The sequence below is a fragment of the Linepithema humile genome, chromosome 4 (genome assembly GCF_040581485.1).
Source record: "Linepithema humile isolate Giens D197 chromosome 4, Lhum_UNIL_v1.0, whole genome shotgun sequence".
Classification (NCBI taxonomy): domain Eukaryota; kingdom Metazoa; phylum Arthropoda; class Insecta; order Hymenoptera; family Formicidae; genus Linepithema; species Linepithema humile.
This window is the reverse complement of record NC_090131.1, coordinates 24,840,856-24,860,372: the sequence shown is the minus strand read 5'-3', so window position 1 is coordinate 24,860,372 and position 19,517 is coordinate 24,840,856. Positions and strand designations below refer to the sequence as shown.

Below are 19,517 nucleotides of genomic sequence, written 5' to 3'. Positions count from 1 at the left end.
GCGAATTTTGCGTTATTGGAACCGCTGGAATCCATAAAAATTTCGTGATGCTCTGAAGCGCGAAAAAAAAACGCACGGTGTGCAATTCGTGAAATTTGCGATTTATTGAAATAAATTATGTATAACAATATAGATTTCAGTTCCATTCAAATAAAATACAAAACTTTATGGCTTCATTTAGCAAAGCTTTTTTATTTTTAAAGTTTAATGATTTTATAAAGATTGATTGTCATTGTGATAGGTCATTTTTATGATTTATTAATTCTCGGATTTCAATTTTTTGGTGGAAAAGAAAAGAAATATAACACACGAAGAATGCAGACGATTTGATATATTTTTGCGTTGATTTCATAATTTACCAGTATTTATTTTTTGCATTTCTTATTTTTATATGAATTTACTACAACGTTAATGCGCCCTGAAGCATACGTATGTAAATAATTGTATAATGATGCAAAAATATTTTCTTGTAGAAACAACGCGAATAATGTAACATATTTTTTTTTTTTTTGTCTTTTATAATATTTCTATATTTTAATGGACATCATGCAAAATTGATCGCATATAAAAACGCAGCGCACGGCTGTTTTTATTTTGATTTATTATTTTATTCCATTTCCGCGTGCTTTCAACAAATTTACGAAATCGGAAACTGTTCATTTATTTGTTTGAAGTTCTATTAATGCATATAGTTTATGATGTTCTTCATGATAGAATATCAATGATGACAAAGGAAGAAACTGTATTGTTTTGTTAATAGAAATTTTTATTCGAACAATGGCGAATTATTTTTGTAGAAAGGACGTAACGTTATTCACGCCAGAGAGCGTAAAACGTCTGGCTTTGGGCGTAGAAACTTTTAGCTAAATTGAAATATTACTAAACGAGATTTACCTTTTATCACTAATTCGTAGTTGCTGTTATCGACATTCCTTTTAGTATATCAAAAAGCGATTTGCGTATAAAAATTTATTTTATTTATTCTGTTGTAAACCACTGTAGTCTAATTTTATTACTAAAAATGTCTAATTCTTTATAATTTTACAATTTTAAATACAATGCAACATGCATCGGTTCACTGTGCCATTTAATACATTGACAAAGTTAATACTTCCCGGAAGATTAATCTTTGATCTTTAAAGAAATCAGCTCGATGGCTGTTCAGTAATGAGATATATCGTTGCTGCGATCGTGTTGTTCCATTCCGAAATGACCCTAGTTCACGGATCTCGGACTAGGAAATGACCAGAATGATCCGGTCGTAAGATTTAATCTGTTAAGACGAAGAGAGCAGGAAAATAGAAAGATCGGAGGGTCTCGTCTCAAAGTGGGGCAGCAGCAATAGTAGCATCCCAGGGCGACAGCCTCGAAGGCACAATAGCAATTACCAGAAACGACGATCGCTCCTTGCCGAACGGTCAGATAGCGTCGAATGGAATCGAATCTGCGGTAACGTTCCGAAGAGATTGGCCACCCGGCGTGGAAGGGAGGGTCAGCAGATCGATCTCGAGTGTCATCGAACGTAAGCTTTATCGATCTTGTCGGTGCCAAGCGCGTCAGCCGGATATTGGATGAATAAGGATGCGCGAGGCCTATAAACGGACGCGGTCGGTCTTCACGCGGTGTGCACGCGATCGGCGTGCCGGTCATGTGTATCGATTCGTATCGTTGCGACTTTTTTTGCACGCCGCCGATCCGTTAACGCGTCAGTTATCGCGTTTTCGAGATGTTTGTTAATGATAAAAGGATTTATTGACGATAAAAAGGCATGGAAAATATGGGATGTTTTAAAGTCACCGGATGTACCTTCCACTATAGATTTTGATTTTTCACGCAGTTACGATGTATTGATAAAAGATATGACAGCAACTATTCGATACCTCGAAACAACAGATGAAAATATAATCGAATTTAAAGGGTGTCTCGAACAGAATTTTTCTAGAGCATTGCGCTAGTGAATATTTTATATAAAATTAAAAAGGTATACATTCGATGATTTTTATTTTTGATATTTAATATTATTTATATCAAGATTAGACAAATTGGCATATTACTGTTTTTTGGATTTATATTTGTACGAATAGGTATTTCTTTCACATACTAACATTTTTTCGACACCTGTAACGTTTCGCACAACGCTCGGTCAGCTTCGCGAGAAAATATCCCCTTTATTTTCTCAATTTCGCCGGGCAGCTTGATCGAAATTGGAGGTCATGAAAATCTCGCTACGCGCCAGCATGTCCGTCCCGGCAAAGTAAAACAAGTATAAAATGCGGCGCGGGACGATATCACGCGGGAGTGGCGCGTTATAACGTTATTTTCAGGTTGCTGTCGTACGCGCGCCTCGTCGTTGCACGGTGTCGATGTTTTCCGCCGACCTGACATTATCGCGAGCTCCGGCCGGATATTACGACGAGCCGCCAGACGCACTGTACGTATCGCAGAAATTGTCAGGAATCAGGACGTCCGCGATAAATAATACTGTAATCAGCCAACGGATGTCAAATGTGCACCTGGTTGTAACGCGGAAAAACATTCGATTCTCGAAAAACTTTATTGTACTTTTACGACATTCCGAGTCTGACGCAGAAGAAATGAATAATATTCGGAGCGCGAATAGAGAGATACGTATGGCTCGCCACGTTGCAAATAGTAGTGGAATGTTACGGATAAGAGATAAGACGACGGAACTTTATGTCGGTTGAAAACATTGGATTTATGGCAATTGCGCCTTAAATGCGGGAGATAAGCACACATTGCGCCGCGCGCCGCATCTATCATGTTCCGTAAAAATTTATTCATTGCCGTGGAAATTTATTGTCGCTTTCAAAAGTATTGTTTATTTCTCTTCTATCATTTATTTAGAGGCACGTGAACGATTTTTTATTATTCGTATTTCGTTGATATTTTACAATTTTCATAATTCAAAATTTGAAATTCAAAACAATATGAAATTTAAAGCATTGACGGTGTGGCCTTTTATATAGATTAAAGACACGAAGTTGAATACTATCCGATTGAGCTGTTTACACGCAAATATTTATTTCCCGACTCTCACCTAAGTTAATGAAAATATCCGATAATTTACTTTTCATTATGATGAAAGTCCGATGGAAGTCATCTTTACCGATCGATCTCGGAGTAACTTCAAAGTCGAGTCTCAAAGAGCGCACTCCTCAAGTACGTTCGCGGTCAGGACTAGAAGAAAACGCAAGAACATCGTGCGTAGCACGTGATATCATATCGAACTAATAAATTACTGTTTGTGTGTTTGAATCGGCATACAGTGACGGAGATCAGACGCGGACGTGTGATATTGTTATTTACATTCAATGTCGACTGCAATGTATCCAATACGACTAGTTGTGTTACATGATAAATTGCATTTGTGGCTCCGGGGCGACACCGGTAGACTTTTCTGTTTTGACAAATAAAACGAAAGAGAATATTACTCTTTGTCCTGCGCAAATATACCTATACATATTGACCATAAATTAGTCCTTCTGTTGATATTCTATTTCCCAAACGCACAAATTTTGCGTTTAAATTTCGCTTTTATGTGCGCTATTAATTATTATTTATTTATTTTTTTTTTGGAAAAGTTATATTACAAAATATATATATGTAATTATATGTAATTATAATCACTCTTTTTCACGATTAAATTTATTAAAAATTTTAGAGTCAGAGATAAAGATAAAAAATGATTAAATAATGATAAATTTTGGAGAAATAAAATTATGCGAATATTGGCTATTAAAAAACTGCATCGTTAAATTGGGCAATGAGTAAAATGCGTGAATTTTATATCTCGAATTACGTTAATGCTTGGTTAACATGATTATTTAGTATTTTACGATGGAAAATTTTAATTTGGATCCGGAAATACAAACGTTTTATTTGCGCCGTGGAAAAGTGGCCTTAAAACATCTCCATAAATCCTCCTTAAACTTTTATTCCCGTGCAATTGGAGCGAACGGTGTTAGCAGTAATTCACAGTTTGCACCTCACCGTGTATTAGGAATAAAAAACAGACAATTTTATTAAGGTTAATTGAAGAGACTTGAGGCGATGTTGCGCCAGGGCAATATGGAGAAAGTGGAAAGTCATGTTTCCAGCAGGCGAATTTTCTTCTGTGGGCGTATCTGAGCATTCGCGCTCTATTATCGCGCAAACGTTGCACAGAGTTGTCAAACGTCACGGAGCAAGTCCGACGATTTTTCCGAGTGAGGGCCGAGTGAGGGTGACATCGTGAGAAGAAAATTCTCGCGATCTTCATGCGAACCTCCGCTCGAGCTCTCCGTCGTAAAAGTTAAAGAGAGAAATAGAGCGAGAAGATGCATGTTAGAGGGACGGGCGAGAAATCTCGTAAGGGCATGAAGGGGCGCCGCTGGAAGGCAAAGGAGAACGATCCGAGTTCGCGTCATAAAAGAGAGCGGTGAAAGGTTGGACGGATCTCTCCTCGAGCGTGTACAGAGTCTTTCATAAAGTGAGAGAAATGCGAGAGTGTTTCAGGGAAAAAAGTCAATATTTCGGCGGACGGTCGGTCATTGGAGAGAAAAAGTCCTTATGAATGCGTCTCGCAAGCGAATTGCAAAGTGCATGATGATCGAAGGTGGATTTCTCGAAAGTTTATTATGAGTTTTGTGCAATATATTATTTCTTGTATGCGTAGTATGTGATCTTGTTTATTTTTTCTCTCGCGTTTTCAGATTCTATCTACAACAGCTTGCAAACTGTTTATCTAAGCTAAAACAAATCTTTTCCTCGATAACATTTTCAATCGATACTATCATTTCTCGATGGACTTTTCAGTCTGAAATATCTCAACGGATATCTGACGGCAACGAATGTCGCGTTTGCTGTAAATATTTGTCATTCGCTTTGAGTCTTGCTGCGAGAAAGATGACTCAACATTTCGCACGGTGTACTATTTCGTCATAAAATTTTATGAGTTTCCACGTACGCGTTTGGCTTCTCGACTATTTCGAGGAAAAGGCAAGGTGATAGACGAAGAGACTGCTTCCGAGCGGTCAATGACGCTATTTTAAAAATTTGATACTGATATACGGACGTTCGTTCGCTTTCCCGGACTGAAATATGGTGGACGCAGATGTGTTCATTGAATATATATTTGTCACTTATGCGATTCTCTTATCTCCGCGAAAGAAGGCGTTTACTGTCTGTCGTTTCACATCCAAGCTTGTAAGCTTCGCCTCTGAATGACTTACCAGCGGAACTAAAACTTGAAGAGAAAGTCCTGCGCAGTTAGGCTTAACGAGCTGACTCAAACTTCGGGATTTTTCTCGGACCCTCTTATTAGTAGATTTATGAGGTACTAGCTTCTCAATGCCTTCTCATATGAGTGAGAATAGCTCAATAAAGAGAGAATGATATGCCGTAATATCAATTGTGAGAAGTATTTTTCATGATTGTTATATAGGTTCTTTTGTGTTAGAAATATAGTAAAAATTACCGTTATTTTTTAATCAATATATTATTTATTCAATCAAAAAATATAAAATATTATCTCGTGTAATGCATTGCCAATTTAATTTACATATATCGTTTTTTATTGAGCGAGTTAAGCGTCTCAAGTAATTGCGAACTTGGTAAAACAAGCATTGGCATTTACAATGCTATTATTTATAGAGTTTTGCTAACTAAAATGGATGGATTGATAAACTCGCTCAAGCGGTCAAACACATCATTTAACATTTCGACACATCATTTAACATTTAATTAATTTAAAATCTAAAGAATACAATTATATTTATTAATAGATGATATTGTTATCAAACTGTACCATAATTCTGTTTTGGATGCTGCTATATAATGTAAATTGTGTTTATATTTTACAGATAAACTTTCATGCTACTTCGGTATTGGTAAATCGTCGTTCCGCTGTAATTTCGTTCCGTCATGATATAAAAAATGCGCGTTAAAAGTGCGGTTAATATCGGGAGTGCCGTAATAGTTTCGCGCGAGTTCGAAATGTGCGTGATTGTACCGCGTTTTCGCGTGTGAGTGCCATAAAGGATCAAGACTACTGAGAGGAGGAGGAGGTCCGGGGGGCATCAGACAGCGCTGGCGTAATCTTGTGGTAAGTAATTTATTGCAAAAGATGCAGATTTTTTAACGAGTTTTTAGAAGGACTTACTGAAGTTATATTAGATATAAAAATTTAATAATTTTTTCAAACTTGCATCCAAATTAATTTTAATAACATTGCCAAAGTAACGTAAAAAATTGAACGCGAAACCTTAGCTTCACCTTAGAAATTAAGAAATAAAAAATTAAAAAATTAATTTTTTAAATTAAAAATTAAATTTTTTAATTTATTTTTATTTGTTAATTTAGAAATGATTAATTGTTAATTATAATTTAATGAGCACTGGTATACACAATTCTGATGCAGTTTATACTTGTATTTATCTGAATAATGAAAAGAAATTATGTCATTCAGATGTCAAAGGATATCTTAAGTTTTGGAAAAAAATAAAATTAAAAGTTTTAATTAATTCTCGCTCTGTACTTTTTCGGTTAGATTGACACATTCCAATTCCAATTCGAATAAATCCAACAATGTGATTGAAAATGTAGGCGTCCAAAAAAAAGGAGGCAAAAAATGATAGTTTCTTGATTTTCGAGTTCAGTTGCCAAATTCGCGGCAACTTTCTACTCCCAATAGTTCGGAAAATACGGAGTAAAAAGTTCGATGATGGAAGGAGGGAAAGAGGAAGAAGGATGAAAAAGGTCGGCGGTATAGAAACGTACCTGTATCTCTGGGTGTCCATTTCCCTCCGTTCCTCGGCTATGGCCTCGTTTAGGTCCCTGTTCGGATCGATTCCCCTGGGAGCTTCGCTGTTCGCTTGCAGATTGTCGTTGCTGACGAATTCCACCTCGACGTCGTCTTCGTGATACGATTCGGTCAGAGTGTACTCGCGCAGCTGAAACAGCAACAGCGAGCGCGCTTTCAATCAACGGTCCGGCGTCCGGTCGAATGAAAAAAAAAGTGTCGCCGGTCCTCTGCACCGCGGAATACGCTGGAGCCGCATGCATATTTATAAGTGACGGGAAAATAAACGTACTCTTCGAGAATTCATAAGCGTTTCGTTTTGTTTCACGTGACCTGCTGCACTCGCGCGCGGATTATGTTCCACGGACGATATACTTGGCTTTTAAATACCGATGAACGGATATTGGGGAGACTTCATTTCCGCATATCTGCTATATTACAATTAAATATATGTGATTTTTAGGGCTTTTCCGATTTTATTCTATTCGTTTAGTACGATTTACATTTTTTTATATGTTTTTCCCATTTTTAAGCATTAATGTATTCAGCGAGAAACCAAATTGAGCTAAATATAGCCTGTAGAAGTAAACGCTACAATTTGTTTTGTTTTGTGTTAATAATAAAAAATGTCGTAACATTTATAAAAGTTCTCTAGACTAGTCGTCTTATGAATCCCTTAAGCAATTCAAAGGGAACGTGATAAATAATGAAAGACAGTCTTAAAAAGTTTCAAGATTTAATAACGGATACAACGGGGCATAAAAATGTATATCTTGTTCTATTTAAAGATTGACCGACCTTTTTCCCTTCCTTTTAAAGTAACTGAATTTTTCATCGCCGTAAACCGAAAGCCCCTTCTTTCTTTTATGATGAACTTTATAAATGGGGACACGGATATTTGTCGTGGTCACTGAGAGTATCGGTTAACAGAAAGAAACTTTTGGAAAGGCGCGTTATGTGCGAATATAATTTATAATTTAAAACAAATTTTTTCTAATAGCTCGTAATGATTTTTTTCAATTTTAAGAATCAACTTTAGAACGCACCTTATAAAATGTTTGCTCTAGTTAATTCCGCGAGACAAATATAATCAATTAAGTGAGAACGCATTAAGCAACATTGTCGACTTTCTTTTAAAGCATCGTAAGGAATGATTGGTGGTAAGGCGCTTTCGTGTTGCAGTAACGTTACGATTAATCACTCCCAGTGGCCAGCGGGGTACGACCGAATTAAAGCCAATGAGACTTTATGGTGCTTTAGCGAGCAACACTCCGCCGTTTTTCTCCGTTTGCTCTTTAGCCTGACTCGTTTTTGTTTTTCGCCGGAATTTTCGAAACGACGAACTCCTGCGCTTAACTCCGTCGCAAAAAACGGCATATTGCAAGCAATAGACTTTATATATCTAATCGAAATATATTAAGCTTTTAATTAAATTTATACCTAGAAAGTTCAAGAAAGAAAAGCGGATTTTTGTGTTTTGAAAAGTAAAGAATAGAATAGACTTTTTTATATATTTATGTACATATAAATTTTTTAAATATATCGACATTTTAATTTTAATGTATTTTTTATCATTGTCGCTAATAAGAAAAAAGTATGTATTTCTTTAACGAACACCTTCAGATACTTTTACCAGCGTATGCGGTTAATATTGGGCATCGATTCTTAATGAAGCTTATCATCGCGCGCTCACGTTCCGGATGAATTAATGATACATCGATTTCTCTTTGGCTAATAGAAGCTGTGATCGTAAATTAAAAGTGACGGATATGCCTTTTATTTCATTATGCGAATACCAAAAAGAACTAATAATCACCGCTATTACGATAAAACTTTCAGCAGAGCGCCGGTTATTTTGAGCAATTTGCTTTCTGGATTATAATGGCGCTGCCACGAAACTAATTGCCTTACTTTCATGAGTGGTGCTCATTTTAATTATTCGATAAACTTTGTCGGGCAAATAACTGATATACTGAATGTTTTTGCACGAGAATAATTATATTCTCAGAACTCTTTGAAAAAAGAGACTTATGTGCAGAGAGCTGTGTTAAAATACTTTTTTCACAAATTATTGCGCAAGGTAATGTTCTTAAAGTTGCACGAGTTGTGCACAATAATTGGATGAATCAAAGATAGAACTTCTTTTTCCTTCGTGTTTACTCAGTGCTATGAAAGCCACTGTGTCGATGAATACTTTAATAGCTTCTTGCTGCTTGCCTACGCTGTCAAGACTTTGAAATTGGAGCAAGCGTTAATTATTGTCTGATTAAACGTTACGCGTCGGGCGACAGCTTCTAATCGTGTTTCGGTAACTATTTCGTAAAATTCCCCACGACGGTAGCGTTGATTCTATTTAGAGTGCGGATGAAGAGTTAAATCAATAGGTAAATGTGAAGCAGATAGCGCGTCATACATAAATATTACTTCTCAATCCAGCATATAGTCTGTTATCCAGCATATTGTTTACCGTAACGATAGCAAACAATTTAAAAATTCTTTTTTTTTTTAAATATCTTCCTGTCGCGATTTCGTGATCGATTTGTTGAAAATAATAAAATCTGGACTTGTATCGAAAAATTCTTTCTTAAATGGAAATATGATGGAGTAATAGAATTCTGTTTTTTTGCATGATATTAAATTCTAGAGTTTCTTTTTTCTAAAAGCATAAAAAAACACACTAAAATAAAATATTTAGTTAAAGAATTTTTAAATCCATTAAAATACAAATGTACGAGGGAGATATTACATTACTACTTTGTAGATTAATTATAACGCGATAACACGATTAATTTAAGTAAATGCGGACACGTATTGTGTTAATTGAGATAAATTTTGTTTTCGTACTAATGATATGAATGGAGATGCATCATTCTGATGAGATTATTAAATATAATCGGATACTAACCTCGATAAGTAACTGCAATACGCGATCTCTCGCATCGAGAGTTGGGAGAGAGCTCGCGGGGAACATGCTGAATTAATAACAGTCCAATTAATAATCTCTCGAAACCCCTACGTGGTTTTCCAATTAATCGACGATAACCTCTTCGCGAATATCGAATGTGGAAATTGTTACCGTTGTTAAGTGTGATACCCTTGAAGCGCACATTTTCATCAGCGTAAAAGAAAGTGTGTCATTCGTCACTTTGTACGCAATCTCTATCGAATTATTGATTATTTGGTAATAAAATATAATCTCTGCTTATATCAATCTAGGGAATTTGATGGAGTGCTAAAGAATATAATTTCTTCGATGATAAAAAAATAAGGAATATATAGTAGTAGTATATACAGTAATATACAGTAGTATAAGTCAATAATAATAATTCCTCAAGATATATTTTCGACCGCGCGTACTTTGCGATATGTATTTTATGATGCCATTACGTCGATTGAAGCCGAGGGATTTCTTCTCCTTTCGGCAATGCCGATGGCTATTTTTTTGCGGGGTTAAGACTTTTCTCTGTTGGCTATTATAAGGGTGAGAACATATAAAAATTCGTAGAGCCGCCAGACGACCCGCTGGGAACAAAGAGTTAATTATATTGTGGTGTGATATAAATTTGCATTTTTTCTTTTCATAGAAAAAAATGTTATACAAAGTATTTGCATTTTTTACACAAAAATACTTTTACGAACACTTTTATTTTACTAAAATGGGAAAATGTAATTTATATCAATTTATATCAATCGTCTTTCAGCAACTGGATTGTGTCGTTTCAATTACAGCGAATAAACGTAGATGTCACTTGCGTGTTTATAGTATCCAGGTGTGAGTTTGTCAAAATTGTACGAGTTTCAATTACCGCGTTAATTGCTTGGCTGTACTAACTGCTAGATATCAATACAAAAATATTCTTTGGTCGTAAAAAAAAAGTAACGGTTTTCTTTTGTGCTCTACCTCTTTTGTTCACATCTATTTTTTTCCGTTGACTTTTTGCGTATTCAAGCATAACGATGTCAGCAATTAGTTGTGATTGGCATCTGCATGGTGCCTGATGCAATCGTCAAAACGTTTATGACCCGGACTAACTGGTGGCACATCGGCCAGCGCAATTCGAATCAAAGAGGATTTGCGGGTCTAATTGAAAAGGCTGCGGCAATCACGGCGAGTTGCCATCGTTTAGAGAAATAGCCCGATCTCGCGAACAGTAAAATGTGGATATAATATCGCCAGAATCGCTCCATTAAAGCAGATTAATCCTGCGAATGACAAGCCCGCTTTTGCGGCGAGATCGTATAGAAAACCGATAATTCGTTTCTTTTTTTTCTTCACAAAGGAAATCGTTCTGGTGGAGCAAAAAATATCGGTGGCTAATGTAATCTGAATTTAGGGATTTAGCGTGGCCGGAAACAGTGAAACAGCGAAACTAGCTATATTACTTTGTTGTGCGAGCACAGAAGCAAACATAGAGTGATCGTTTTCTGGTCGTTTTCTGGCACGTTTAGTCTGTTCAAAGCATTTCCTCCAAATTGCTGCAGTTACACGGAGGTCTCTCTATTTTTCCGGCACTGCTTTTTTCAAACACGCTCCATGTCGGAAACGGTGTTTTTGAAAAAGCTTCCCCAGCGTGCATCAGAAACAGAACGCACCCAAACAAAGTCCATCTGGTCGCGTATTTTGTTCGCGTAATAACCTTTTCGTCGAGAGGGCTAGCAGTTTTTCGCGGCGAGGGTTTCGATTCGCGGTAGATAGATTTTTCACGAGTGTGTTGTCTCCGCGTTCCCCCTCTTCTCGCAGCTGAGAGGGTATGGTCGTCGGGGCAAAAAGCACGGCTGGCGAGGATACGAGGAAAAAACGGTACTCGTCGCGACAGTAAGAGAAAGAGGGGTCGCGCGAAGGGACGATATTACTAGCCAAAACAAACCAGACCGCATAACCGAGGAAATTACTCTGGGCATACATTGCACCGCGGAGGTAATATCGAGCTTGATGTAACGACTAGGGCGGCTCGCTGCGTATTAGTGCGTGGCTTCAAACACGTCTATGTCGCTTTTATGTCTGTTTCCGCCGTTTTTATGCGTTTTTTTTCCCCCCGGAGACGGTTATCGCTTCCTGTCCGAGCAGAACTTTCCGATCATGAACGACTATGTTTCTTGGCCGCTTGGGCCAGAACGCTCGCAAACAGAATTTAATCGCCATTTCCGAGTGATTCCATTATAGACAGTGGAGAATACATATGATTTCAAGAAAGGAAAGAATTAAGATCGTTATAATAACAATATTTTAACAAGTTCATGTACTGACGAATATATTGACATCCTAAAATCACATTTTTTAAGCATAAAAGCAAAATATTTTTTGCGAAAACATGTGGATGGTTATCGCTTTTTGTCCGAACGAAACTTTCCGATCAGAAACGACTGCGCTTTTTGGCCGCTTGGGTCGAAAACAGAATTTAATCGCCATTTTCGAGTGATTTCACTATCGACAGTGGAAAATATAATTTTAGAGGAAGAAAGGATTGAAATTAGGAATATTTTATAGGATAGGAATATTTCAATGAGTCCATGTACCGACGAATGAATATTTAACAATAAATCTAATTTAATTTTTTAATTTTTATTAAAATTTCCGAATAAAACCTCTGAAATTTTTAAAAGACTCTGCTTTGAAAATGCAAAATTTTTACATTATAGTTTTAAAAGCGTAAAAAATAAGGTGACGTGAAAAACTAAATTTATACGCGCAACACCAGAGATTTAACAGCAATATTTACTAGTTCAATATATAACGGTGATATTTTTTTGCAGGTTTAACATATGCACGCGGTTAGTTATTTATATGCTTATAAAATATTTGCTTGTTGGTCTTTAATATCAGCTGCGACGCGAAAGAACATACGTGGTGTGTTTGTTATCGTCCGGGGTATTAATAAACTTGGCACACCAACTATGTAAAATTACGTGCGTTACCGCTGTGACGCCGTAACAAATTGCCGCTGTAACTGCAAAGAAACGTTCGCTTGCATCTTGTAACGCTCGCGCCATTGCATAAATCAAATGTCGCCGTACGAGATAAAGAGCCTGCAGCGAGAGCTTTTCCATTTGCTATCCGCGAGGACTATGTAAACGCGCGTTTTCGCTTTACTTTGCGAGATATTACGAGAAATTAAATGAATGTATTGCGAGATACTTAGCGAAATGAAGAAAATCCCGTTTTATTTTTTTATCTCCATTACATTTCACGCATCATCAATCTTGCTAACAATTCATTGATTTCAGTTTCTGTAATGTTCGGGTTAAACTTTTTCTTAACTCTTTATTTCAAAGGACACATTTGATCTTTTTTTTATTCTTTCGCGTCTGATATGTTACGTTTCATCTAGAAATCGTTCAATGTTTTGGCGATGTATTGTGATTTCTCAGCGTACATAGCAAAAATTTCAACTTACATTTCCGCTAATACCTAGTCTCTTCAGTGCAATTCGCACTACACATATTTTGTCTACTCGCGGCACTCATTCCCGTTTGTATCTGTGTGTCGCTTCCGTCATGGACTTATCCGCAGTCAGCGAGCGATTTGAGGTGGTTCGAAACACGGAATTGAAATCGTAACGACAACCGAAGTTACATCTCTCACTCTCGCACGATTCCCGCGAACTCGACGTCCGTGCATTTCGAAGCGTCGAATACAGTGAGTGCACTCTGCGAAACTAACTCGCGCGCAGGTGATTTCGAAGCTGTGCTGCAAGTGTAGGGGGTGGAGAACGGCGGTGAAAAGAGGAGGGTAGTCACGGTGACAAAAATAATGCAACGCAGGATGAGTAAGAGGGATATGTCGCACAAAAAAATAACGTTTCAACAATGTTATCAACGAAACAAATATTTAGACATCAGAATTGAAATGTTACGTGAAACAGAATATGTAAATATAATAGATACATTTAGGAAGAATATAATTTACAGATAATTGATACGATTAAATTAAGGAGTAATAAATTTGCGAGTGAGAGCGTGACAGGGTGAGTGGTGGTTGATAAAATGAGCGCAGGGACTGTGCAGGGAGAATAGCGAGGGGTTGCGCCGTGGGATAAATCTCGTCGCTATTTACGTCGGGTATATTTGTGTGTTCATTTGCTGCGGAGTCGAATGTCGCAGGCTCGTGAATGAGGGAGCGAGGGACGGCATTACAACAAGTTCGGACCTAGCCGGGGGGGCGTAAACACAAATTTGAAAATTTTCTCTGGAGTTCCCCTCGTGCAAACGACACCCGCCGTTCATTAGCGCCCCATGTCGTCCGAAACCTAATCTACACTCACACACCCGTGCGTGCGACACGCGTAGGATCGATGAATCGCGCAGGACCAGGACAGGTGGCGGCATCGGCGAAGCCGCGCTCGTTCGCTTGCTATTTGCGCGACAAACTCGAACTCACATAAATCAGTTTTTGGATCATTAGTGAGATGGTTCTTCCTGCCCTCCTTTTTCGGCGATAAAAATTTAATTCAGTGATAAATGTAAATTTGTGATAATTGGAAATATATTTTATCGACAATGTGAAATTTGTTTGCAGATATTAACGATGAGAATTTGTGCTAAATAAACTCTCTTTCGTTTAAAATAAAGCTCTCCCGAAAATAATTTTATTTAAATCAGATTTTATTTTAGATATATTTTTATTTGGTTTACTAGTATTTTTATCTGTGTTCAATAACTCGAGCTTCCAATTTATCTCTCAATTATTCATATGTAATGTTAAATCAGTTTTTGGAACAGCTTTAATTTTAAAGATTTATTTACGTTATATTTTTGTTATTTAATCGTTTAGTTGACTTAAATCATTTCATTTAAGTTCTATATAAAGACATGTTTTTTTAATCTTTGCCATCTATTCGCTTATCATTATTAAAATAATATTTATGTGATCATCGGGTCACATCACATATTTTTGTCATTATAAACTTACGTTCGGTATAACTTACAGTTACGATACGTATCGATAATTTGAGCGTGTGTCAGGCAGCGTTTGTAGCCATAGAATAGCGTTTGAGTTAGCGACGTTATTACTTGGCAAACAGTGCTGTAACTCCCTGGGTGAGCCACGGCTCGTCTCCGTGGCTCGTCTCAGACCCCGGCTAACTGCACAAAGTTCTATGCACCATGTTTAGACATCACGTCATCATCGTACAGTCATACTGGGAATATGTAATTATGGTGAATCATGCGACCTGAAAACGCCGACCGGTAATCTAGTAATACTCATTAAATGCCGCAGGATATTAAAAAACCTGCCCTGACATTCTGCCTTTACACAGCCGCGCGTAATATATATAGTATGAAATAATAAAGTGATTCAACAATAATAAAATCAGATGGAATATATTTCCGTGGATTTCATATTTTATGATAAAATGTCGTCTTTCCCGTCGCGACTCTTCAACATTCTCATTTGCATTTGCAAGTAAAACATTTACTATTATATTGAATGAATATGCGAATTTTCACGTTTCCAACGTTTCTGTATAAAACATCATAATCCAAGGCTCTTTCAATGTGAAGACTGTTGCAATATAAAGTAATCCAGATTGTTATTAAAGTATCCCGAGACATTTCGACACGGGATCCCTAGGGTAATCCGGCCTTCCGGCGACTGCGCCATTTGCATATCTGTAGAAACGTGTTTCCCGGATCTGCGCAGTCAAAACAGGTCGTGAAACCCCCGCGAATTTCCTAGAGCTTTCTATAGCACTTTTACATTAAAACTCGAAGAGTTCCGCACGGTCGCTTATCGGAAGTGCAGCTCGGTTGCATGGCTCGTCCGATTTAATTGACGCGATGTATTGCGAGGCGCGCGCCGTCCGTGTTTACGTCGAGCCAATAAAACTGGCGCGTTTGTCCAAAAACCGTTTGGCTCTGATAAAGTTAACTGCGACGCTGAGCTCCACACGGCCATCATCCACCGACCCTTCCGTGCAAATGTTCGCGACGATTTTCATTAGTGCAGCGCGTCGTGGTGTCGTAACTAAGCGACCTCCGATCTCAAAGAGTCTTTGAGATCGAGAAGAGGGGAAAAAAGAGAAAACGGAAAAGGAAACAAGATTAATAAGAAACACCAAGAGAAAGAAAAGCAAAAAAGAAAGAAACATAGAAGGCGCTGCAGAGATAGGAGAGCGCCAGGCAAAAGGAAAGGCAGGAAATGAGAAGAAAATAAAAAGAAGAAAGAAAATTATGTAGAGTATTTTATGACTAGTGTAAAAAAACTTTCCAAATTTGTTACTAAAGTCTGAAACTCGTTATGAAATATTCTATGTTATCAGACATTTCTAATTTTATATTATTGTAACAGAAAAGTTAGGATCAGATCTTGTTGTGTCCAATTTTCTGTCTGCTTACATGTTATTGAATGTGAAGGTTAAAGCTTCGTTTAATTTCCTTACGCGGACTAATTAATATTATGGCACTACCGCTGCGTCGCGCGTGAAAATATCGCATAAGTTTGTATAGGTCTTCTCATGCGGAGCCAAATTGCACTCGTCGCCTTGCGTCCAATTGCGAGAATTGCGAGCTTGTAAGTTTAAACAACTCGCGCATTCGTTCACGTGACTTACGTTGAATTACTCGACGTTTGTCGGACAATTTACCCGGCAATGTGCACTCATTAGTCTCCCGCGAGCCGTGCGACTAATTGGCGTTCCCAGTCCATTCTCGGTGCGGAGAGTGAGATGTCGACTAATCGGTTTTCAAACTTGCGGAAAAGACATGACGCCGGCGATTCAATTTCGCGCATGTTACTCGCACAACCAGGAATATTATTCGCGCTGATCATTTCATAATTTTGACATATCAAATAGATGAGATTGATGATCGAGTTTTTAAATTTGACATATCAAATAGACAAGATTGACGATCGTCAATTAATATGAAATCTCTCCGACTTGACATTTCCTCCGCAATGTTATTAATCCAATCGAACAAAAATTACACCGGAAGAAGCGCTACGAATGTGTTAAACGCGTTTCGATTGCATCGTGTCGCTTTTCCCGGCAAGGGTAGGCGATTCATCATCGGGCGGCTTTAATTTCGAGCTGTCATTGCGTCATAATCTCGTCCGTAGATACGCGACGGTATATTTTCCCAGCTTTGAATCCGTCCGATTACTGTAAGAGCATCGGCGTGTCTGCACTTGTGCGACGTAATGCCTGCTGTCGGATAATGGTAGTCAGTTTTTGAAGTGCTACTACTTACAGAATGACGTTGTAACTTCGCGGACGAGGCGCAGATGCTCATCCTTGTCCCTTCTCTCGTAGCCTCCATAGGTGCGCGCGAGTGTACGTGCGTGTGCGCGCGCGACTGTATAGATCGTGTCGTGTCGAGGATCACCTCGTCATTCATTCATGGCAGGAGAGAACAGAGCGGGACACCCGTTGCATGTAGTATAGACGACGGCGGCGCGGCTCGCCGGGGTGAAATAACCGCCGTAGTAACCGTTGTTCGTGAGCGGCACGGTGTAAATTAATTCTGTAAACTTTCCGCGCCGTTGCCGTATCCGCCGTCGTCGTCATCCGCGGACTTGGGCTTGTCGGACTTACAATGCAACGCCACCGTAAATATGTATTATGTAAATTATTAATTACCGATGTGGGGGCGCGCGCGCGCGCGCGCATGCTTGTGCGCCTCGAGAAAACAATGTTTCGCTCGCTGCCAGTCTCTTACGTAGTTATCACTAACGAATCATAATTGAAGCTGGGAGCTTCCAGAGATGTTAAGGGCCAACAAGTTGCTTGTAATATTGAACAAGTACGTACGTCTACACGCAGTCGGGCTTTCATTTAGTTGTTTATGATCAACTCTAATGATAAACAAGCGTTGCAATCTGCAACAAGATGCCACTCAGACTCAATTGCTTTAGAACTTAGCTTATTTTCAATGTTAATGGTGAATAAGAGAATTTTATCTTGTAAACAATTTTACTACATTTAAAAGCCGAGATATTTAATATTTCTTATTAAAATATTAAAACGCAGGGGATAATAATTTTGGGAAAATGTGGGAGAAAATATTGTGATCGGCAATATTCTCTCCAATTTGTGCGCTCTGCAATTTGTCTGTTGAGAATTAGACTGATTTAGAGTGACGCTAGTTAAATCGTCGTTCTCCCTCGATGAGGAGCCAGAATTTCGGGACTGACGTTTCGGAAAAGGGTCGAACGCATTTCCGGAAGCGCTCTAATTTTACGTTGCGGCGAGCAGCGTGACGCTCGTAAATCTGTGGTTACTGAGGTCCGTTGGTGACGCTGCAGCGCGTCTACTATTTCTCCCTGAATTACCCCACGCTTTGCTGGCTACGTCGCTGGCTATCGCAGTCTGCCAACAAACGATATCTGTTCTTGCGCGAATCTGGATGCACGCATGTGCGCGCGAGTAGATGTTTGCACATCAACGCACGCCGTTCGACTCGTCCGCGTCGGTGTAGTTCCGTGGTGTTATCACTTTTTGTTTATTTAGACTCAGGACGACGGAACCGTGGTCTTCGTATTTCGATTTGTAAAGACCGTAGCGTGTTGGTGCAGCGATGATGAAGAAGCGAGCGGGAATGCACGGATGTCCAATTAAATAAGGCAAAGTAGGGTAAAACCGGATAAGAGGGTTAAACCAGGTACTCTACCGTTTTTGTGAAAAATGAGAAAACGCGATAAATTTCCGCTGATGCACTTCTGACGCGTTCATTTTTAATGATGCATCGTCATATTTTTCGCGAACATAAGCAGTTACTTGCTTTTATCCGTCTACTTATTTCTCTCCGCCGGTTTTTTAAATCTACCTGCACAATATTTTAGAATAATTTGATTTTTTATTATAGAATATACATTATTTTTGGCGCTTCTTATGACTTTGAAATATCGCAGGGAATTAATATCGCTAATATTAAAAATTAAATTAAATGCAAATTCCACGTAAATGGTTCCAAACCTTTAACTTTGTAAGAGTATTATGCGATGTATTTTCATATTTTCACATTTTCCCTTTCATATTTTTATAATAAGTTCACAAAGTATGCCATAAAGATATTGCTGTAACAAAGTAATATGTTAGTATAGTGAGAACGCGCTCTCACGCATGCATGCGTCACGTGCAACTAAAGGGTCGATAAACCTCGTCTCTTAGAGCGCTCGATTATCGCTTGTCACAATGAATACTGAGTTATTAACACCGTTGATATCGTTCACAATGGTGAATGCATAATTATTACGGAAACGACATTACATAAGTACAATAATATTTGTAATTGCGTTGGCACTCACAAAATAATTAAACACTTAAATCGATTAGAATTAATGCAATACAGTTTCAATGCGTGATAATGATATGCATAATCATTGTGCATATTTATTACATATATAATGCTCATAATGAACGCAGATAAATTTGTTAAATATTGAATGTTACTACATGCCACTGATTATAAAGAATCTCTCAATTATTTTTAATTTTTTAATCACTGTCTATTAAAATAATATTTGAAGAGTTCCAGTCTTTTATAAGATAATGATTTTTAAGATCGATAGCCATTTTTCTTAATTATCTCTATTGATTAATAACGAAGAATTTTTTGAGTTTGAAATAATCGAAGCTTTTATTAAAATTACATGAACAATGCAATATAAATATAAACGATCGATCCGCAATTATTATTATTATTAAATTCTAAAATATCAAACTAAAATAGAATTTTAATTTTTTGTATTAAACTGATTCGTTCATTCTCGTCTTGCTTC

At 37.9% G+C, this 19,517-nt stretch overlaps 1 protein-coding gene and 1 long non-coding RNA gene across 3 annotated transcripts in view; one reads left to right on the top strand and one right to left on the bottom strand.

Moving 5' to 3' along the window:
* The window catches only part of mspo (M-spondin), a 164,973-nt gene that overhangs the window by 11,293 nt on the left and 134,163 nt on the right, over nucleotides 1-19,517 (bottom strand). For both annotated transcript variants that reach the window (XM_067354435.1, XM_067354436.1), the window contains one exon: nucleotides 6,778-6,950. In XM_067354435.1, coding sequence (XP_067210536.1) covers nucleotides 6,778-6,950 — 173 coding nt within the window. The remainder of the gene's footprint in view (nucleotides 1-6,777; nucleotides 6,951-19,517) is intronic.
* The window catches only part of LOC136999759 (uncharacterized), a 125,364-nt gene that overhangs the window by 32,676 nt on the left and 73,171 nt on the right, over nucleotides 1-19,517 (top strand). The window contains exon 4 of the long non-coding RNA XR_010890077.1: nucleotides 5,862-6,103. This is a non-coding gene — a long non-coding RNA (uncharacterized lncRNA). The remainder of the gene's footprint in view (nucleotides 1-5,861; nucleotides 6,104-19,517) is intronic.